Here is a 23932-nt window from a genome sequence, read left to right on the forward strand (position 1 = left end):
AAATCATACTTTCTCATGGATGTATTCATTATTTTCTGTCTTAAAATGTACAAAATACAGGTAAATCTAAGGAGCAAATGTAATAAATCTAGTTACTGTAAAAACAAATTAATTATCTAAACATCTATTATTATTTGCAAGTGGAAATAGGTGGAATTGAGATTTTTCAAAAGTGGGAATAGCTAGAAGACACCACGTTTAACTAGGAGATAGTAACTTTATTGCTGCCACTAGCCCTTTCAAGCTAGTACTTGATTTTTTTTAATTGCACACCCCTTTCATGTAACCAAAACTTCCCATTATAATTCCAAACATATAAACTATCAAAAAATAGTTTATATTTAGTCATATATTAATTCTTTTTCTAGCAAAGCCCTTGATTGAAATATAATTTCACCATGATTTTAATGAGACATTGTACATGTTGCCTAGAAGAAACAGCTTACAATTTTTTCAGGCTTATTGATTAAATTATAGTGACAAATATTAGCAATCCTATATTTTGAAACAACAGAACATTGTTTAAAATTGTGTGCACAGCAAAACAATACGGGAAGTTCTCAAGCGCTGGTGTGTAATGGACACCCCACTCTTTGCTGGGGGTCATTTGCATAAATTGCACTGTTCCAAACACTCGTGTTATTTTCCGTGTGTATCAATGATATGTCTTTCCATTATATTGAAAGTTGTGTGCTACAACTTAAAATGTTCCAGTCTCATGTAACAAAAATTAATAAACATTCATTAAAAAACAAGTAATCTGACATGTAAAGTATTTATCCGCGTTTTGAAAGTAGATAAGAATGTGCATTTATAAATGACACGCCAATGCTTCCATGCGGCATCGCAAAGAAACGTGACCCAATTGTTTTCAAAACTTCCAATCAAAAATAATTTCTTAATTAAATATCGTGAGTTAAAACTCATTCTGACATTCAACTCATTGAACATTCTTAAGCGATGTTCGAGCTATTTCCCCCCTAATATTTTTTACATTTTTTTTTTAAATCAATGGTTCTTACCTTTTTACAAACATTTGCAAGACAAAGACTCAATTGAACGTTCCGGTTAAAAAATTACAGAATAGAAACAATAGTTCGTTGATGTAGTATCCATCTAACAGCTTTGGATAATCATGGCAAATAATTTATTGTGTAAAATTCTTACCTCTCAGTTTATATATCAACAAAACTTATCCTTAAAGCGATGGCCTATTATTTGCTTCAAAACGCAAGCAAACCCGCAGATTTTTTTTTCAAATCTCGTGACTTCTCGTCAAACATTTTTGAAAAAAATAAGCATTTTCAGGAAAAATATGAATAGAATTAGTTTCTCCAACACACTGGATACGTTTTTCCTAAATATCATTGTTTTAAAAATAAAATAGATTTTTAAAAATGACAAGGCGTACCATAAATTCACTCATAAAGATTTCGCCTCTTCACAGTCTTGTCTAACGTTAGGTCTAAGGATCATGATTGATACATACTTAGACTTAGCCAAATTTTTGATTGCCTTTAAATTGATAAAATCTCTAAATTTGCAGTTCACAGCACTTTTTTGAAACAATATTTTAACGACTAAACTATGCCAGAGACATATAAGTTATATGCCTATGATTCTGCTGCTTGACCAGAGACATAAATATGCTATATATTTGCCTCTCAGTCTGTCTTGATCTCTGAAATATTTTCGTAGAACATGAGCTTAAGATGTTTCATGATCCACGGGGCAAATACCGTCTCCCTTTCTAAAAGGTTTTGTTTGTTTTATCAGCTATTTGCAACACATTATACGACACATGTTCGAAACATCTTTGTACGATTTATATGTACACAAGTGAAAATGGCCGACGTAAAATCACTAGAACATCCAACTTTGAAAGTAAGTTATAGACAGTTGACACAAACGAACATATTTATTTATTTATTCAATATCTCGATAAGAGACAACTGAAGTTATTGTAATGTTAGTAAGGTGAATGAGAGTAAATGCATATTTTTTGTAATTTTTCATTCAAAGTTGGGGAGAATGTTAAGCGAGAAAAAAAACGTTGAGAATATTGGTCAGGTTGGGCACACACCGCCAAATGGTCATTTAACCCCCGTTTGGTGGTCAATCTCAACTCACGGGGAATAAGATATAGATATTTATCAACTCTGAACGAAAAAAATCAGAATTTCAACGCGGACTTTTTTGCGCAGTGTCGTTCAAATATTTGACAAAATCGTCACCTATGTAAACAAGTGTAAAAATTCCCTCCGTCTCTCACATAGTTGTGCCTATCAATTGTGTTTATCATTTCACATTTCTGTCATCCGGGCAACCGATCAATTACCTAAACCAATAAAAAATGACGATCTTTTCCAAACATGGATCAAAAGACTGAATTAACTACGGAGGCCCATAAGTGTTAATTTTCAAAAAGTAAAATAAGAGGAAGGATAAGAATTCGCTTTTATTTTGTTTATTTCGTATGCAATGGCTTTATTCTTTGTAAAAATGCGATATGCAGTGAATTCATGATAAAATAATCGCTCGAAAACCATAATCTTGGAATAAAAACAGGAATAATTGCAAATGTCACTTTGTAAATCTTTTATTCAAAAATATTTAATAAATATAGTAGATACAACATAGATAGACAAAGGGTCGCACAGAAATCGTAACTTCATCCTAAAAGAAAATAAAGAATAAATGTTACATTCAAATGTAGGAAAAATGAATATTATAGCAATAAGTGCCCACCATACGAATAAGATACGAGGAGCTCGTGTTTAACGGGATTTTATAAAGATTTATATAGACGCAGATCGAAAGATCGTTTGAAAAGTTCTTCTCTAGACTAACACCTCTTGTTTAAATATATTTTTTACCAAACTATACACAACAAAATAATTTTTCGTATTGTTTGAGCAAATAGTTCGGCCGTCACGAACAGCTGTGGGTTTCGTTTTTACAAAGTTCCACAGAAATTCCACATGGAAAATTGACTAAATTGTATTAATTGTGCGATGAATATGTTAATTGAAATTCCCCAATGCCTAAGTGAATGCGCTTCTGTTTTATTTGAATAAAAATTGAATTTGAATGAAAAAGACCACCATTTGGTAGGTAAAAAAGACGCCGATATGGGCGATTGACCACCAAACGGGGGTTTAATGACCATTTGGCGGTGTGTGCCCAACCTGTTGGTTGAATTTTCGTTTTTATTTGGATTATATTTTAGGTTTAAAGCCTAAGGCATACGCAACCTCAGAAAGGTTTGTTTAATGTTATAATTAATTTTGAAGTTATTTCCAGTGCAAAGGTCTGTAACCCCCCCCCCCCCCCCCACTCTTTCCCAGGCAAACAAAAAATATACTACAATTTGTATTCTTTAAATTCGTTTCGGAGCGATTCTTCAATTTTTTGCTACATTGTGAGTATATACAGGTTGGGCACAACCTACCAAATGGTCCTTTATCCCCCGTTTGGTAGATAATCTACCATATCTGTTACGAATTTTACTAACCAAATGGGGGACTTTTTTATTCTATTGCAATTTTTATTAAAATGAAACAAAAAGCGCATTTATTTAGGCATTGGGGGATTTAAGTGAACATATTTCTTGCACAATTAACATAAATCGGTCGAATTTCTATGTGCAATTTCTCCGTAACTTCGTAAAAACAATACCAATATTTGTCTTTATTATATGACTGAATAATTTCCATCTCTCTGATTGGCTGAAATCCAACTATGTTAGAAAAATACTACGTTGTATTGACCTGCACGTGACGTTCCAGGTCAATACAAGGATTTATTTCCTCTACATTGATCTAAAAATAGATTGGGAAATTCCAAAATGATACAAGTTGTTTTGGAAAGCTATTTAAACATGTTAAACGACTATGATTTTTTTTCATGTGAACAAAACATAAGCGGATATATATTTTCAGGAAAGGGTGGTTAGAGGGGATGCAGGGACACCCCTCCAACACTTTTACTAAACAACAATTTTTAATTTTTGGCAGTCAGTTTTCCCTGATAATACTCCTTCCTTTCAAAATCTATCCGATAAAAAAAATGACATATATTTTTTTCATGGCAACTAAAATTGATAAAAGAAACTTCAAATTGAAATGACTGGTAAGGCTTATTTACATTTTAATTCTGCTTCTCTTTTGTATTTGGCTAGGACTTAATTAAATGCAAGCAAGTAAAGGGCTTTATCATTTTATCAGTGAATCATATAATAAAACAATTATTGCTGTTTTTTCGGTCAATACAATGATTTAGCCATCTTCGAAGTACAATATTCACCTCGCCCTTCAGGCTCGGTGAATATTGTACTCCTCAGATGGCTAAATCATTGTATTGACCTCAGAAACAGCAATAATTGTATAGTAACAGCCGAACTTTGTGTCAATAGTTAAAAAAAAATCTTTGTTGTGTCTTGTTGGATAAAAATTCCATTTGATCTAGTGATTTAACTCTTGATGAGTTAACTTTCAATCTCTTTTTGGATCTTCGTCAATGTTTATCTCCATAGAAACTTGTTGAACATGAGCTTCTCATGCCTTACCGGTATGGTGGGCACTTCCTGCTACAAAGTTAAATTTTTCCAGAGTTGAACATAATATTTGTTGTCATTTTTCTTTAAAGATGAAGTTTCAGATTCCATGCGACCTTTTTGTGTTTAATATGCATATTACTGGTGAATTTAATAAATTTGAAAAATAATATTGAATAAAAGATGTACAAAATGACTTTTGCCATTATTCTTGTTTTTATTCCATTTACATCGTTTTAAAACAATAATTATACCATACTCCAACTGCATTTACTGTTTTTATGAAGAACAAAGCCTTCAAAATAAAACGAAATAAAGGTGAAAACTCATTTTTCTTCTGATTTCCTAGTTGAAAATTAACACAAATGTGCCGCCGTAGTTAAATCCGACTTTTCATCAGGTTTAAAAAAGATTATTTTTTTTTATTGGTTTGCACTAATTGATTGGTTGCCCGGATAATCGAAATAGAAAGTAAAGGACATGATTGACATGTGCAGCATCTTTGGAGAAGGAGAGAATTTTCTTTTAAAGTAAAAAACGGAGAAACATTGCACTTGTTTACATAAGCTACGTTTTTGTCAAATTTTGATGGACTCTGCGCAAAAAATTGCACATAGAATTTCTGATTTTTTTCAACCAGAAAACCGATAAATATCTATATTTTATTCCACATGGTCTAAACTATGTGCAATTCCACTCCAATCCGAAGAATTAAACCCAACCAATTTTGTCCCCAAAATGGTCAGTAAAATTCGATACGGATATGGTAGATTGTCTACCAATCGGGGGATAAAGGACCATTTGGTAGGTTGTTCCCAACCTGATATAGTTGGTATTCTAACTGTGGTGAGGGCTTGTCCCAAGACACAGTTAGATTATTCTAACTAAGACAGGTCAGCCCAAGATTAAAGGCAGGTCGGCCCATTAAGACACCGGCCCAAACAGAATTTCATGGAGATTAGAAATATTTCATATATCCGATTCATGAATTTGCGACTTTTAAAAATTAAATATTTATGGAAAAAAGTAAACAAAAACGATCATTATTTTCTTAATGATAAAAAAACTTCTCCAAGCATATTACTCTAATCAAGGAATTAAGGTGTTTAATCAGTCAACAGGGTTCGACACTAACATTTTTAGGCGTTGGTCCGGCCGGACTAGTGCTTCTTTACTTTTACTAGTCTGTGGGAAATTTTATGAGTCCGTCAAAAATATAAAAGGAACTATACGATCGTATTCCCAATCTCATCAGGGTTCGACATTAACGTTAGTCCGTTAGTCTCAGACTAATACATTTTCATTCGGACTAATAAGATTTGTTACTTATCAGTCCGAACGGACTAATTAACTTTTCTGTGGGAAAAAAATAATTTACCGATGTTCAATTCTTGACAACTTTCACTGGAAACCCCCCTGTTTATTTTTAACTTTCTAGCTTCTTGGCGGGAAGTTCGGTAATTCTGAGTCAATTGGGTGCCTAATTTCAGGACTCATTGGTATGAAATTAAACATTTTAGTGATCATGATTTAGTATGACACATAAAGAAAGATGTCTGGCGTTTGGATAATGTTATCATGTATAGAGAAAAACGAATGAGATTGGGAATACGATCTTATAGTTCCTTTTATATTTTTGACGGACTCATAAAATTTCCCACGGACTAGTAAAAGTAAAGAAGCACCAGTCCGGCCGGACCAACGCCCAAAAATGTTAGTGTCGAACCCTGCTCATTCGTTTTTCTCTATGCATGATAACATTATCCAAATGCCCGACATCTTTCTTTATGTGTCATACTAAATCATGATCACTAAAATGTTTAATTTCATACCAATGAGACCTAAAATTAAGCGCTTAATTGGCTCAGAATTACCGAACTTCCCGCCAAGAAGCTAGAAAGGTAAAAATAAATAGGGGGGTTTTCAGTGAAAGTTGTCAAGAATTGAACATCGGTAAATTATTTTTTTCCCACAGAAAAGTTAATTAGTCCGTTCGGACTGATAAGTAACAAATTTTATTAGTCCGAATGAAAATGTATTAGTCTGAGACTAACGGACTAACGTTAATGTCGAACCCTGGTCAATTGCTAAACAAACAAAATCCGCGGCGCCTGTTTGGAGTGTCAAAGGTACTGTGTCATACATTGTCATGATGGGGGTTAATTATGAGTAGGCTCCATTAAATATTGTTTTTAACATTTCTTATGAAAACAGTCATGATAGTTGCAGATCAGTAGCTCTCCAAAAAAAAATATATTGATAGACCGGAGAGCTACAGTGCCACCCATTGAAAAAACTGTATATTTATTGCGCACAAAAAAGTGTGCTCGGTTCTTGATTAATTCCAGGGGTTTTCCTACCATTTTTAAACTGGTTCCGGGGTCCATAGAATTGGGAAAATTGACACAAAATGTGTTCAAATTGGGAAAATTTTAAAAAGGACCAATTTTTTATTTTCCCAAATAAATGAAAATGAAGGGACCCAAAGATGTCTGTATTACAATAGAGTAAACAACTGTTGACAGATATAAAGAGTTTTACATTAATATTGGATGATAAGAAATTGCAGAAAAAATCTTAGATTTTTTCCTAGAAACTCATAACTGATGTAAAAAAATTGGCCATGTTTTATTTTTCAATTGGATACTAAAAAATTCTAGAAAAAAAATTTATTAAGTTTTATTTCATTCATGACTGAAATAAGGAAAAAAGTTTAAGTGGATACAAATATTTTTTAATTGAATAATGGGAATATCCAATATTTTTTTTTTTTTTTTATGGCTTACGAAGCCATATAGTTCTCGGTAATCTTTACGGCAAAGAGTTCACTATGTCTTCTAGTAAACAAGAGCAAGATAAAATAGTTCTCGTCACTTCTTCAATTCTATTCTACTTTTGTTGTGAAAATTACTCACCAAGTTCTTTAAAATCGTACACCTTGTTATTTTCATTTAATTTTCGGAAATGAAGACAAGAGAAACCAAATTAAAAAACTAAATTGAGTAAACTAGTGTGAGGACGTGGAGGAATATTTTCTGATCGATTGTGTCAACAGCGACACCTTGTACTTAAGTCTAAATGAAAGAAAGAAAATTACTCTGTCGGGATTCCAGATTCGTAGGAATAACAGAATAAATGTATTTTACCTTACAGACGGTTTAAACAGCTGTTAAAAGGGTAATAGCAGTGTTTCCCGAGGCGGTTTTTGCATGGCGGTAATTAATGCCATGCATTCACGATCTCCCGCCATCTCAATGTTGTGAACTCAATGCTAATCACGGCACTGGGTATGATGCACTAGCTGTCAATTTTTGTTTATTGCAATTTAGTGGTATGTTACTAAGTTTCAAGCTTTTAGTTGATAAAAAATATTAATAACAGTAAAAATGTAATCAATAGCTGTCAGATAGTACACAAGGTAAAAGCAATACACTTGTTAATGCACATGTGGGTTTTTCCAACATTCACAGGTCATTCTATAAATAGCATTGAATCTCCGACATAAAAAAAATGATTCATTATTTAAATACATAATATTTAAGACATTTTTTTACATCAATACACTGAAAATGAAACAACATTATCAATGTTTACGTATTTATTTTATGAACTATGGGAAAGCAATGGTAGTTCAAACCATGTGCTTTTAATACACAGTGACCTGATATATTCAGAGGCAGGAAAATAGACCCCAAATGAATGTCAACAAGTTGTCACAATGTTACAATGGACAATGGTGCTACATAATGAGAACAAAAAAATTTTCAAGATGACAGCAAAAGTAAAACTGTAAAAAAAAAAAAAAAAAAAAAAAAAAGCAGCTAGTGGCTTTATAGAAAATTTTAATAGAAGTTAGAACATTCTTTTTTTTGATTAGATCTTTTTTGTATATATAAACTAGAAATATGTCCATAGGACATGAATGCCCCGCCGAGGATATATTAGTAAAGCAACATGAAAATTCGTATGTGTATAAAATTTGATCCGTTTGGTTCAGGTAGGTGTTATAGTTACGAGGGAATAAAAATTTAGGTCAGATCCAGCATCCGAAGCAAGTCTGGTAGTGTCCATCCCTAGATGCATCATCCATGCAAGTTTGGTTCAGGCAGGGCTTATAATTACTCGGGAAAGAAAATAAAGGTCAGATCCAGCATCCGAAGCAAGTCTGGTAGTGTCCATCTCGAGATGCATCATCCATGCAAGTTTGGTTCAGGTAGGGCTTATAGTTACTTGGGAATGAAAATATAGGTCAGATCCAGCATCCGAAGCAAGTCTGGTAGTGTCCATCCCTAGATGCATCATCCAAGCAAGTTTGGTTCAGGCAGGGCTTATAGTTACTTGGGAATGAAAATATAGGTCAGATCCAGCATCCGAAGCAAGTCTGGTAGTGTCCATCCCTAAATGCATCATCTATGCAAGTTTGGTTCAGGCAGGGCTTATAGTTACTTGGGAATGAAAATATAGGTCAGATTCAGCATCGGAAGCAAGTCTGGTAGTGTCCATCCCTAGATGCGTCATCCATGCAAGTTTGGTTCAGGCAAGGCTTATAGTTACTTGGGAATGAAAATATAGGTCAGATTCAGCATCTGAAGCAAGTCTGGTAGTGTCCATCCCTAGATGCATCATCCATGCAAGTTTGGTTCAGGCAGGGCTTATAGTAATATAGGTCAGATCCAGCATCCGAAGCAAGTCTGGTAGTGTCCATCCCTAGATGCATCATCCATGCAAGTTTGGTTCAGGCAGGGCTTATAGTTATTAGGGAATGAAAATATAGGTCAGATCCAGCATCCGAAGCAAGTCTGGTAGTGTCCATCTCTATATGCATCATCCATGCAAGTTTGGGTTTGGGTAGGGCTTATAGTTCCTTAGGAATGGACCTGCTCCAAAAACTTTAACCTGGTCACTCATCAGGAAAATGTAGGTCAGATCCAGCATCCGAAGCAAGTCTGGTAGTGTTCATCCCTAGATGCATCGTCCATGAAAGTTTGGATTGGGTAGGGCTTATAGTTCCTTGGAAATGGACCTGCTCCAAAAACTTTAACCTGGTCACTTATCTGGAAAATGTAGGTCAGATCCAGCATCCGAAGCAAGTCTGGTAGTGTTCATCCCTATATATGCATCATCCGTGCAAGTTTGTATCAACATGTGAAGTTTGATAACACCATCTTGAATGGTATGTTTAAATCTGAGCTAAACACTAATTTAAGAAAAGTGAGGTCAAGGTCAAAGGAAAGGTCAGGGTCAAAAAATGTTGATGCAGTTGCATAGCTCTCATCAATATCTATCAGCATATGAAGTTTGATGAAAATATCTTGGATAGTTTCTCTGAAACTTAGCTTTGAACAGAGCTAAACGCAAAGTGTGACGGAAGGACGGAAGACGGACATGACAAACACTATATGCCCCGGCCATATTCATGGCGGGGCATAAAAAACCTCTATTGTTGAATAATTTTAAGTAAAATTGACAATTTAATTTGTTCAGAATATATTTATCATTTATTTTTTTTAAAAAGAATTTATAAGTGAATTTGTATTTTTCTCTAAATATAAATTTAGATACAATTAACTCAACCAAGACATGCCGAAGGCCGTCAGTTCTGGAAATTATCCCCCCCCCCCCCCCCCCCCCTGCATTAAAGAAATTCTGGGGAAAAGACTGTTAATATTCCAGTATATTACATTTCCTTACACTTTACATCCTGTCAAGCACGTAAGCCATTATGGCCCTTCAGAACTTTGATTTATGTATTGCAATGAAGAGAACATTTTTGTTTATTGCATATTAAAAAAAAAATAGAAGATAGATTTAGAAAATGGAAATAATATTTTGGAAATTCATTGTAAGTTATCTATTGTTTTTAGTGTGTAGTAACATTAATCATAGCAAATAAATGAAAATATATCTTTGAATAGTCCTATGGTAATGAGAGAGTAAATAAAAAGGAAGGATAACTGATTTTGTGCATTTAGGCAAATTAGTCTAACCCTTACTATTTTTAGATAATGCAAGGAAGTGCACAGTAAGCTCATTGACAACATTCATGATAACTGCAATCCTTTTTATGATCAGTATAAGATTTATAAGTGACTTAAATGACACAAATGTTTTAGGAATCACTGTCTAGTTAGGAGGGTATGTCAGGGCATCAACAATAGTGGGAAACATGGGATAATTTGCATAACGGGCGAAGCCCGTTATGCTTAAATTATCCCATGTTTCCCACTATTGTTGATGTCCCTGACATACCCTCCTAACTAGACAGTGATTCTTTATATTTCCATTTCATTGTGAAATAAAATTGTAGATTTAGACTTTAAAAATGTAGATAAATAGATTTAACGAGGCCCAATCTAGTTGGATATTACGAAAACGGAATGATAAAAAAATTTTAATTCTTGGAAAAATATTTGTATGTTTTATGCTCAGAAAAATTAGAATGAAATTGTGTTACCTTGCCTTTATTGTAGTGAAATGGGGGCACTTTCAAGATATGGACCATTTTTCGTGTTTTTATACACAATTACATACTAAAACTCCTCAATAAACAAAGGGATTGACAAATTAAAAAAAAATAAATGATGAAATGTTTTTATTTTTACATATATCATGCAATTCACATCCCTCTTTTAAAAAATGAAAAGAAAATCGGCGGTATCCTCTATTGCAGTGAAAAGGGGGCATATCAAAACACAAAAATAGGGCTTATTTTATCCAACTATAGCTAGTATTTTATTAGTTGCAATAGGTCAGCTTTACATAACATCAACAAACGATTGTAATACTGTATAAGTTTCTAAAAATTAAATCATTCTTACATTATGGCATAATTTTCTCTTTATGCTCAATAAAAATGGTGAGTATAATCACTTCAATGTTCGAGGAGAAAGACTAAAATCGTTTACTTTTGGTTGCAGTTGGATTTTTTTACTAACTCGCTAATTGAAATAAAACAAGATAAAATTAATGAATTGAGGTATCAAGAAATTGATACCTCAAAATAAATTATCTTTCAAAGTTGTTATTAATTTGAAAGTAATGAATGAGCCAGCTTTCAACAAGCAGTCTATAGAGCAAGAGCAAGATCCGCGAAATATTTTAGCGCAATTTGACGTCATTTTAATTGTGACGTTATTGTATTCAATTGTGACGGCAGTCCAGGGTACTGTGAAATGCGTTAAAACGTATGCGCAGATCAACTAGATCGGGCCTCGTTAAATCACATAATGACTTCCATGCCAATTTCAATAGTCCTCGCCAACCGACGTCAAACACAAAGGCAGCCACACGAGATTTACATGCATATTTGGCCTCTATAGCGTCAGACACAGAGACAGAAGCCCGTTATGCTTAAATTATCCCATGTTTCCCACTATTGTTGATGTCCCTGACATACCCTCCTAACTAGACAGTGATTCTTTATATTTCCATTTCATTGTGAAATAAAATTGTAGATTTAGACTTTAAAAATGTAGATAAATAGATTTAAATCACATAATGACTTCCATGCCAATTTCAATAGTCCTCGCCAACCGACGTGAAACACAAAGGCAGCCGCACGAGATTTACATGCATATTTGGCCTCTTTAGCATCAGACACAGAGACAGATGCGCACGAGAATTGCATGCGTATTAGGCCTCCTTAGCTCCTGACCTATCGACCTGCCTAATTTACATTCCTGCAGAATTATCAAGAAATAAACTACCCCTAACTTTCAAAGAGTTATCACAGAGAAAAAAATTAGAAATGGAAATATAACTTAATAACTCGTCACTAAACATTGTAGGTGATTTACAAAATGTGTTGCATCACTAATATTTATAGCTCGATGATACGATCACATGTTGACACCTGTAGAGATTTTCAGATCTTTTGCATGGAAACAAATATCGTACTTCTCTCTGAACTCTCATCTTTTTTCAAGGACACAAAATTGGGAAAAAAAAGTTTCAAAATTAGGAAAATATGTCTGATTTTTGGATTGGGAATGGGTCTGGTAAACGGACCCAACAATAAGCCAGGAAAACCCCTGAATTCTTCCAAATTCTTACCTCAATTGCAAAAAGGGAAGATTTCAAAAAATTCCTTTCTTCTCTATCAAGTACTCTCATAGTTGACATATGAGCGAAGCATATTGGACCGAATTATCTTTGAAACCAAAATGGCAGTATAAATAAGCGAAATGTTCTATGATTACAACATCAGGGTTAGGAGGACTATTAACAATAATTATGAGGAATGTTTGGTTGTGGAAACAGCGAAAGAATATATAGGAACATACGGTTAGTAGTATTTTGAGATCACATTTTAAAAACATGGAGAAATAAATCGAGAACGGAGCGCACTTTTTTGTGAGCAATAAATATACAGTTTTTTCAATGGGTGGCTCTGTAGCTCTCCAGATCAATAAATTTTTTTCCGAGAGCTACAGATCTGCAGCTACAGTCATGAGTGAATAAATGGTTTCAACCACATTGTATATCATTAAGAAAATTCACAAAGATATTTGTTTTTAATTCTCGCATTTACCTCTCACTCTACAAAATAGCATGTAGGAAAGAAATGTTTCTACGTTAATGAAATAAAGTACGATGGCTTATTTACCTGTACTTGGCATTTACATTGCACATTTCCACAAGAGAGAGATGTAAGAAATAAAATAATAGCCCCCCCCCCTTCCCGATTTGATTTTTAGAAAGAAAAAAATTATTTACCAGAAAGACAACTTAATTATATAATAATGTCAATTCAGACACAAAATTTATTTTTTTTAATCAACAAGTTCTGCTTGGGCCGAGATGTTTTTTATATGGGCCGACGTGTCAATAATTTTGGGCTGATCTGTCAGGGCCGAGGTGTCAACCATCATGGGCCGAGGTGTCGTTGGGCCGAGATGTCTGTTCTACCGTTGGGGATGTATCCCCGAGTAGGTATCAAATCCGTGTTGGAACTATCTACCTGTTCGCATGAGTCCGTTCGCCATAATTCTTGTTCGTCCTGTGTCCTGTTCGCCATATATATCCCAATCGCCCAATTATAAATATTTTTTGTCAACATTATTGTTGTTGGATTTTAAGTCATTTCTTTTCTTTTTAAATTTTTTAAAAATATGTTTTGTGGTGTGACCGTTGGGGCGAGTGCAGTTGTATCAAAATCACACTTGGAACATTGGTCAGCCACTTCAAACAAATCGCACGAGACATCTTGACTAGCTGTGACGTCACACAACGTCACGGAGATCGTAGGAGCTTACGGAGAAAGCCGAGCATCTGGTTGAAACTATAGACCTAGTGCAATTTTTGATGAAAGTTATTGTAGAGTATTTTTTTTTTTTTTTTTTTAAGATATCTACAAACCAAAAACCTTTTAGGTTTTATTTTATTTATTTACATTATTGCATGGAATCCTGGTAGCAAAGGAATTTGGAGAAGGTTTCACACAAAAATTTGCTTGACATATGGTCGAGGGTCCTATAGTCGTGTGTGCCCAGTAGTCGTGCATCATTTTGTTTGTTGTCAGAAGTGGGTCGTGTGCAAGATATTATGTCATAAAAGACCAATTTTCAAAGATTAGAGAAGGAAGTGCCTACACTAATATGTTTTACAGTACATGTATGACGTTTGGACTAGTGCAGTTGTCTAGTGCAGTTGTATCTTCTAAAATACACCTGAAATGTTGATACGCCACTTCAAAAGTTAAGTTGCACGAGACATCTAGACTGTGACATCACACGAGAGCTCGTCAGGGTGTTTACGGAAACAGCCGAGCATCTAGTTGGAACTATAGACCTAATGCAATTTTTGTCGAAAGACATTGCGGAGAGAACATCGTAGTGGTCAATTGCACAAAAGTGACAACTTAAGCCAACTTCGATGCAAAGAATTTTTTTTTGTGCAAGAGTTCTAGAGTTGGGATAGGTGAAAGATGAAATAAATGAAATGAGCAATAATTTGTTAAATTTAAGCATGGAAAATTTTGAACGTTGACAGTCTATACTGTCGTGATCCTGTATTCCTGACTAAATACACAAATTAAAGCACAAATGAAGCTTTTATTTACAGTTAACAATGAAAAGGGAAGTAAAAAAAAGCCTGATTAAGTTACCAGATACTGAAGAAAAACAAAGGGAGAGAATACTAAAAGAAACAAGATATGTTTGTGAAACAGTGATGCCCCCTTACTGCTTATGGCAAAGACTTAAGTATTTCAAATGCACACAAACTCCAAGGTCAAGGCCAGTAAGGTCAAAATTGGAGGTTATCAAGAGGAAGTTCTTTGGATACACCTGTACTTACTTTTAAAAAGTTATGACCAAGGTTAAAGTGGGTCAAAAATATTTATACCGATTGAAAGGTCTCGCTACAATGAATACACATGTGAAGTAATATGAAAGCCTGAGCACAAACTGTATGGCCAAGGTTAAAATTTGGAATTTTTTTGTAAAAGAGGGTCAAAACTATATGGTCAAGAGCTCAGATTTGGTCATACCCAAAGAAAGGTCTTGTCACAAAAGAATAAACCTGTGAAATATGAAAAGCATAGCCCCACCCAGTGAAAAGTTATGGGCAAGCTAGGTTAAGGTTTTTCGCAGACAAACAGACAAACGGACAGTGCAAAAACTACATACCCCCTATTGATTACAGGGGCATAAAAAGAAAAGTGCATTAATTATTTGAAATTAACTGCTTTCTGTCATGCTCCTGACTACAAAAAGATGTTAAGATGCAGTATGGGGAGTTAGATAGGGAAGACTGATATTTTTAAAAGATTAAATTTATATTTTGTCAGGTACCATATGAAATTCTCAACAAAAAGTTTCGATCAGGTCAGAAGAACATTGACAGAGAAATATCTCATGTTCAACAAGCCAGCTCTGAGGTGGAACAATGTTTGCAAGACCAGAAATCACCATCGGTACAGCAGGTGTCAATGGCTTTGGACAGTATGGTGGAAAAGCTTTGCTTACTTAAACGAAAAGTATTTTATTTTCTCTCAAAAAGTATCTAGTAAGTTAATGTGATATATGATTTGTTAGAGAATTGATAAAAAATCTCATTAGCTCTACTAATCAGAGAAAAGAGCATACGCTATAGTCATCTATCTAGGGACTATGGGCCATTTGCCTTGGGTTCCATTGGGGACTATTGTGTAATGAATTTGAAGTGAATTTATGGGTGTCTAAGGGCTTTTAATTATCATTTCTAAAACAACCAATTTCAGGTTTTAAGGTCATCTGGATCACTCAGGTGACATATTGCTATCCGTTTTTGTCTGTCATTGTGCTTTAACATTGAAAGAGGCTGGGGGGTGGCAGCCATTTTCAGACTATTTCGATCTCCTTTAAAAGAAAAGCTCCATATAAAGATATACAAAAATGATCAAATTTTAAAACTAAAATGTATGAATTTTTTCTTTGCCAAATGATAGTTGACAGCTTAAGATACTGTATTTAAAAAGAATAAGTTAAATCTTGTGGTTAATTTGTGGTTATTTTGTTGACCCCCCAGCCTCCTTAAACATTTTCAGCTTCTTCTCTGAAACCATTGAACCAATTTCAACGATCTTTGGCATGTAGCATCTATTGGTAAAGGGAAACAAAAATATAAAATTCTTGGCCTCTGCCCCCCTGGGGCCTGAGGGGTGGGGCTAAAACCACCAAAATTGATCTTATTGTATTTGCCCCTAATAAGAGTTGCATCAAAACCATCATGAATGCAGCTTATCATTATACCCCCACTCCAAAGGAGAGGGGGGTATAGTGTTTTACCCTTGTGTGTCTGTCTGTCCGTCCGTAACAAATTTTCGTGGCAGTTTTCTCAGCAACTACTCATCGTAGATGCTTGAAAATTTAAGACAATCTTCTCTGAAGCATGCCATATGGTGGGATACATTTTTGCTTAAATCCGATGTCAGCTTCCTGTTTGTCTGTGTGTCTGTCCATTTCATACATAACAAATCTTCGTTGCAGTTTTCTCAGCAACTAATTATCGTAGATGCTTGAAATTTTAACACAATCTTCTCTGAGGCATGCCATATGGTGGGATACATTTTTGTTTAAATCCAATATCAACTTCCTGTTTGTCTGTGCATCTGTCCATTTCATACATAACAAATTTTGGTCGCAATTTTCTCAGCAACGTACTACTCATCGTAGATGCTTGAAATTTCAACACAGTCTTCTCTGAGGCATGCCATACATTGGGATACATTTTTGTTTAAATCCGATGTCAACTTCCTGTTTGTTTGTGCGTCTGTCCGGTTCATACATAAAAAATTTCATCACAGTTTTCTCAGCAACTACTCATCACAGATGCTCATCACAGATAACAGAATCTTCTTTGAGGCATGCCATATTGTGGGATACACTTTTGTTCAAATCCGATGTCAACTTCCAGTTTGTCTGTGTATCTGTCCGTTTCATACATAACAAATCTTCGTCGCAGTTTTCTCAATAGCTATTCATAGCAGATGCTTGAAATTTTATTAGGGCCCCGCAAGGATTTGCGGGTGCCCTATAGTAATCACTCTGTCTGTCCGTCTGTCTGTCATTCTTCCGTCCACAAATTTCCTGTTTTTTTCTAATAACTATTTTTATGGTTGCCCAATCAAGTTCAAATTTGATTTGGTAGTTCAGTACGTAGAAATACATATTTTGATGCTAAGTTTGGTTCTCTATGTCTTCTGGTTTGGAGCTGGATGGTGGGGTAGATTCCTTAACTCTGCATAAGAATGAATGGGCAAAGAGAGATAACTGCGGAGAATGTTAACATTGCATACTTGGAAGGCTGTGCAATATTTGTCCTTTGGGATTAATTAACCTTCCACTTGAAGAAATTCCTAAGAATTATCTTTTCACATTGAGATTAATTATGTACTGCCTCTGTCTGCAAATGAACTTTGTTTTGAAGTTAATTTTGAATGATGTGTAGTATTGTGTACATTCTCTGAATCTGAAATATGGATTTAAAATAATGTTCATACTTTATTTTGGTTAAAATACTTTACACGATGATTTATGATAATTTCATTGAATTATAAAATCAAGATATGTATTAAGATATCCTTTTTTACTATTACTATTTTATTTTTGTTTTTTTTAATTATTTTTTTTCTGCCTTAATGCTGTTAATTTTAACAGGCAATCAGATAATAACCCCATTCTGTCAGTGCTGAAAACAGTTCTTATTGTAAATTTAGAAGAAACCCGAACAATTAATCCCCTGGGATTAATAATCTTGCTTGCTGCAGAAAATTCGGAGGCTTATCCTTATCTGTCACATGAAGATTAATGAACATCTTTGTCTGCAACTGATGTTTGTTTTGAAGTTGAGGTCAACCCTGGGTGATATTTGCATTCACTGAAGGCTTGCATTTTATAAAACACATGCTTAAATATTTTTTTAAATAAACATTTAATGTATTTTTTTTTTTATAAGACATGAAGTTTTCCTGTTTTATGCAAATACAAGGTTACTATTTACAGGTTTTTGGAATTTAGGAATTATCTTGAAATTTAAAAAATACAGTTGTTACTTATAATCTTCATATCTTTTTTTTAAAAAATGTAATCAAGTAATACTCTCATTCAATGAGCTGCACCCTTATATTTTTACCCCTCAGCGGGGCCCTTGCTGACTGGTCAGTTTTCTAGTTGCACTCTTTGTTTAGGCATGCCATATGGTGGGATTAATTTTGATATGAATCTGATGTCAACTTCATATTTTTCTGTGCATCTGCCTGTATTTGAACTTGTGTACAGTAACATGATAGTGCTTATTTACATCAAAGCGGGGGTATTACTAGTGAGCATTGGCTCACAGATTTCTTGTTCACAGTGTTCCGAATATCAGAAATCTAGGTGCATTTTTCGATTAAATCCTATCTTTTGAATAGTAATGTAATGCGATATCAAGGACATGCTTCTCTCAAATTCGCAAAATAGGACTCATAAGACATTTTCTTACAGATGGGGCATGTTAAACACTTGTCCACTCTCTGGTGACGTCATGATTGGACTATCAATGTGGTAATGTGCTCTTATTCAACATCAATAGCGCATTTATTAACAAATTGCAGAGAGTTCAGAACACAACTGCTAGACTGACATTACCAGGACAGGCAAGCGTGAACATATTCAGCCCATACTTGTTGAGCTACATTGGCTTCCTGTCAAATATAGAGTGCAATACAAACTATGTTTCTGTGTCTACAAAGCACTATATGGTTTAGCACAAACTTATCTATCAGAACTAGTTTGTGAATACAGACCCACCAGCCAAAGGCTCAAGTGAGCTTTTCTGAACAAAATTTGTCAGTTTTCTGTGATCATTGTTGGTGTTCGTAAACTTTTCACATTTTCCTTTTCTTCTCAAGAACCACTGAGCCAATTTCAACCAAACTTGCCACAAAGTATTCATGTACCTGCATCCAACTTTACCAGGCTCAAGGCATCAGACTCCTTATTTCCTTTTCTATTTCAGGGTTTGTATGACGCACATTGTCATATACTGGACATACTCGCCAAGTGGCCTGGGTCAACACTAGGGCTGGGCAAAAATATTGATATTTCGGTATATTGCAATACAGTGACAAAAAATGTCGTATTGCAATATGTTTTTAGGTCACCTGAGTAACTCAGGTGACCTATTGCTATCCGTTTTTGTCAGTCGTCGTGTGTTAACATTTGAACATTTTCAGCTTCTCTGAAACCATTGAACAAATTTAAACCAAATTTGGTATACAGCATCTATGGGTGAAGGGGAACAAAAATTGTGAATTTCATTGTCCCTGCCCCCCTGGGGTCTGAGGATACAACATTTTACTGTTTATATCTCTTGCAGTACATATATATTTCCTCAGAATGACAGAATTTATTCCCAATTTTAGATGTCATGCATTATTACAATTTGCAAGACAAACAATATAAGTCTCAACAGGGACCTCCTGTACCAGTAATATGTATTTTCTGAGAGAGAGAGAGAGAGAGAGAGAGAGAGAGATGCCCAACATTAGATGAAACTTACATGACTTACATGACAAATGTGCAATAAGATAATAATATTAATTACACAGAGAGAGAGATTCCCATATTCAGATGAAATATATGTTTTTATTTCCCATCCCTTCTGTTGAACTTCATTACTTGACATAACTGTGGACTGCAATGAATGAGAAATCATTGGTAGTGAACAATAATATTGTCTAAGAGTCCCTCTCTTTTTGTCTTTAAAAAGAATTATCTATATATACTGTATTTGGCCGAGTATAATACGCATTGATGTAAAATACGCACCCCCCTTTTTGAGTCTGAAACTGGGGAAAAAAACGCAGTTCGGATGTATTATACGCAACAGAAAAATTTACCAAGCGATGTTCTGAACTTTGAAAATCGCGGTAATTTGTTACGAAAATCGGCGCGAGGATTAAGTGTCAAAAAATTTACTGAACACAACTTTTTTAAAATACACACTTTATAACTTTCTCTTAATCCTGACATTCCATATCGCGGCAATCTGGAGAAAATTATTTACTCATTTATTTCAACAAAGTACAAGATAATGTTGCGTAAAAGTATTAACAGCATTTTTTTTAAGCATAGTTACGGTGATTTTGAAATTATGCATCGCCATATTCTTAGATGAAATCATTTTATTTCAACAAAGCATGAGATATTGTTGAAAGTTTTGACAGTTTTCATATTTAATTTTGTTTCTAGGTAATCATGCTGAAAATTATGTTCCAATACTTTCACAGAACACGATATTGAAACATCAAAGTATTTATTTAATTAAGAAGACTACGATTTTCCTCCTCTGAATCTTCGCGGATATCTTATTTACTAAAGAGCACAAATGAATGATAACACTGAAGTTTTAGCATAATTCATATTTCCTTTGTCAACTCTCAATCATTTAAACAAGAGGCCGATAAGTATAAGATAAGGTAAAATTACATTTAACAAGTGTTTAATTGTTTAATGTGTCGTAATCAACACATGCTCACACATACGAAAGGTCGTAAACCGACCCCCAATTTTTAACAAAGAAAATAATCAAAGCAATTAACATGACAGTAAATAATCAGTGCTCTAACTGTAAAAACTTTGCTTTGGAGTCGGTAGACAATTAATTGCCCGGAGGGGTGTTGATAGGTAATTATCATTTGACCAGCGCACGTGTGTCACAACATTGGCTTCTTTTCATTGGAATGTATGGACGGGTGTTTATGTTGCAGCAGATTTTCATTGAGTTATTTAAAACCTAAAATAAATTTTTACTTTTTTGCATTTCATTAAAAAACGACTTATTACTTTGTCTGGCAGATAAGGTGCATGTGCACTATCATTACGGAAGCACCTGGCATAGCCATGAGTGAACGTCTAAAAATAACATCGGTAATGGCGGCCTACTCGGAGACAATCAACATGCAGCTCAAATTACTTTTAACTTGCCTTTTTATGTTATTTTAGTATCAAAAGATTATGAAAGTGACATTTTTAACAAGCATACCTTCCAACAGTAACTTTCCGAAGTTTAAAATATGGCGATAAACAAAAGAAGTTGCATATGTCTCTAGGTAATACTACGGTATGTACGTATGATAGCCGTGTTTCACCTGAAAGAAAAACTTATCAAAATCCCATTGTGATGTAAAATACGCATCCCTTTCTCACAGAAATTTATTTTAGGAAAAAAGTGTGTATTTTATTCCCCCAAATACGGTACCTATCGAATTTTTCCTCTGATTAGCAATAGGAATTGACAAAGCTTTCTACTGCAGTGTTTGAAAGAAAAATCATAACATGATCAAAATTTAAACAATAAAATGTCAAAGTCTAGAAAAGTTATGTTTTAGTTATACATGAAAATGGCCAAGTCCAAAAAGTTACATTTTAGTTATACATGAAAATGGATAAGTCCAAAAAGTTACATTTTAGTTATGCATGAAAATGACGAAGTCCAAAAAAGTGACATTATAGCTGTACATGAAAATGGCCAAGTCCAAAAAGTTACATTTTAGTTATACATGAAAATGGATAAGTCCAAAAAAGTGACATTTTAGTTATACATGAAAATGGACAAGTCCAAAAAGTTACATTTTAGTTCTGCATGAAAATGACGAAGTCCAAAAAAGTTACATTTTAGTTATACATGAAAATGGCAAAGTCCAAGAAAGTTACATTTTAGTTATAACTTTTTTGTACCTCAGAATCTAGGTATAACTAAGTTATAACTTAGTTATAACTTTTTTTGGTATGGGTAAGTATAGTACTTAAAAAAAATTCTCAGATTTTTTATGCATACAAACCAAGGGATTTATTGAAAACTGTTTTAGAATAATTGTTTTGTGCTCTATTGTGTATCCTTCTTTGCTTTAGGCAGAAGAAAGCATAAATGAAGAACTTGATGCAGCAAAAGTGATAAAACGTCGAGTGGAGCACTTAAAGGAGGCAGAATGTCTACAGCCGCACACTCGGCCTCTTTGGCAAAAGAAAAGGCTAGATAGAATGCTGGTGGAATACTTTCTACGTTCTGGATACTATAACACAGCTATCATGTTGGCACAGCATTCTGACATCCAGGTATATTTATATACATGTATATACATAAAGTATAATGTTGTTCTGATGTCACACCATATTTCGGCTAACCTGAACCAAAGGCTCAAGAAAGCTATTCTGATTAAGATTTTTCTGTTTTCTATGGTTGCCAATGTAGTAAATTTTTATACACGCGTCTTAAGATGAGATGCATTATGGTATTTCTATGTAGCTTGTAACCTGAGCTTTCATTGGTTACAAAGTCGGGTGTAAGTTTCTGTGCACCTGACTTGAGCCGGGGCCCGAGGGTAAATAACGTATGTCACAATACATAGTTATGTTCCCCAAACGAAGTTTGGAAACATATTGTTTTTAGCTCACCTGAGCTGAAGGCTCAAGTGAGCTTTTCTGATCAAAATTTGTCCGTCGTTGTCGTCGGCGTAAACTTTTCACATTTTCATCTTCTTCTCAAGAACCCCTGGGCCAATTTCAACCAAACTTGCCACAAAGTATCCTTAGGTAAAGGGGATTCAAGTTTTTTTCAAATGAAGGGCCAAGCCCTTTTCCAAGGGGAGATAATTATGAATTAGTGAAAAATTAATGGCATTTTTCAAAAATCTTCTTCTAAAGAACCACTGTGCCAGGAAAGATGAAACTCATGTGGAATTATCCTCAGGTAGTGTACATTCAAGTTTGTTCAAATCATGACACCCGGGGGTAGGGTGGGGCCACAATGGCTGATCAAAGTTTTACATAGGAGTATATAGGGAAAATCTTTAAAAATCTTCTTCTCAGGAACCACTGGGCTAGGAAAGATGAAACTCATGTGGAATCATCCTCAGGTAGTGTACATTCAAGTTTGTTCAAATCATGACCCCAGGGGGTAGGGTGGGGCCACAATGGCCGATCAAAGTTTTACATAGGAGTATATAGGGAAAATCTTTAAAAATCTTCTTCTCAAGAACCACTGGGCCAGGAAAGATGAAACTCATGTGGAATCATACTCAGATAGTGTACATTCAAGTTTGTTCAAATAATGACCCCTGGGTGTAGGGTGGGGCCAAAATGGCCGATCAAAGTTTTACATAGGAATATAGGAAAAATCTCATGAACCACTGGGCCAGGAAAGATGAAACTCATGTGAAATCATCCTCAGGTAGTGTAGATTCAAGTTTGTTCAAATCATGACCCCTGGGGATTGGGGCGGGGGGGGGGGGGGGGCAAAATGGCTGATCAAAGTTCTACCAGGACTAGATAGGGAAATCTTTTAAAATTGTCTTCTCAAGTATTTCAAAGCCATGATTAGTGATATTTATGTGGAATCATCCTCAGGTAGCGTAGATTCTAGTTTGGTCAAATCATAACCCCCAGGGATAGGGTGGGATCCAAGTTTTACATTAAAATATATATTAAAAAAATCTTCTCAAGAATAGCAAAGCCATTATTAGTAATACTAGTATTTATATAGAAGCATTTTCTGGTAGTGTAGAATTAAATTTGTTCAAATCATAACCACCAAGGGTAGGGTGGGGCCACAATGGTGGATCAAAGTTTTACACAGAAAAATAAAGGAAAAAATCCCAAGAACAGAAATGCTATGTTTAGTCATATTGACATTTAAAGACCCATTTTTATGGCGTCGGGCTTGCCCGATCGTCATCTAGCGATCAGTCAGGTTTACGCGACCGCACGTGTCAGTGGATGCATCCGCAATAGAAAATATCAACAGCTGTAAACCAATTTCTTTTAAAACGTTCACAATGAATAATAGCTTGAATATAAAATTAAATCAATTGTATCTTCAATTAATACTACTTCAAAACAACGATATTATGTT

At 34.6% G+C, this 23932-nt stretch overlaps 1 protein-coding gene across 1 annotated transcript; it reads left to right on the forward strand.

Annotated features, from left to right (window-relative positions):
* Window positions 1-1788: 1788 nt before the first annotated feature.
* LOC134234785 (E3 ubiquitin-protein transferase MAEA-like) lies at window positions 1789-22137 on the forward strand (the record flags this gene model as incomplete). The annotated part of the gene is made up of 3 exons (XM_062716830.1): window positions 1789-1884; window positions 15345-15533; window positions 21934-22137. Coding segments are annotated over exons 1-3 (432 nt in total), but the record flags the coding sequence as incomplete, so codon positions are not given.
* Window positions 22138-23932: the final 1795 nt, after the last annotated feature.

Source organism: Saccostrea cucullata, unplaced genomic scaffold (assembly GCF_032062105.1).
Source record: "Saccostrea cucullata isolate Sc308-1 unplaced genomic scaffold, CSIRO_AGI_Scuc_v1 ctg3712, whole genome shotgun sequence".
In the NCBI taxonomy this organism is placed as follows: Eukaryota; Metazoa; Mollusca; class Bivalvia; order Ostreida; family Ostreidae; genus Saccostrea; species Saccostrea cuccullata.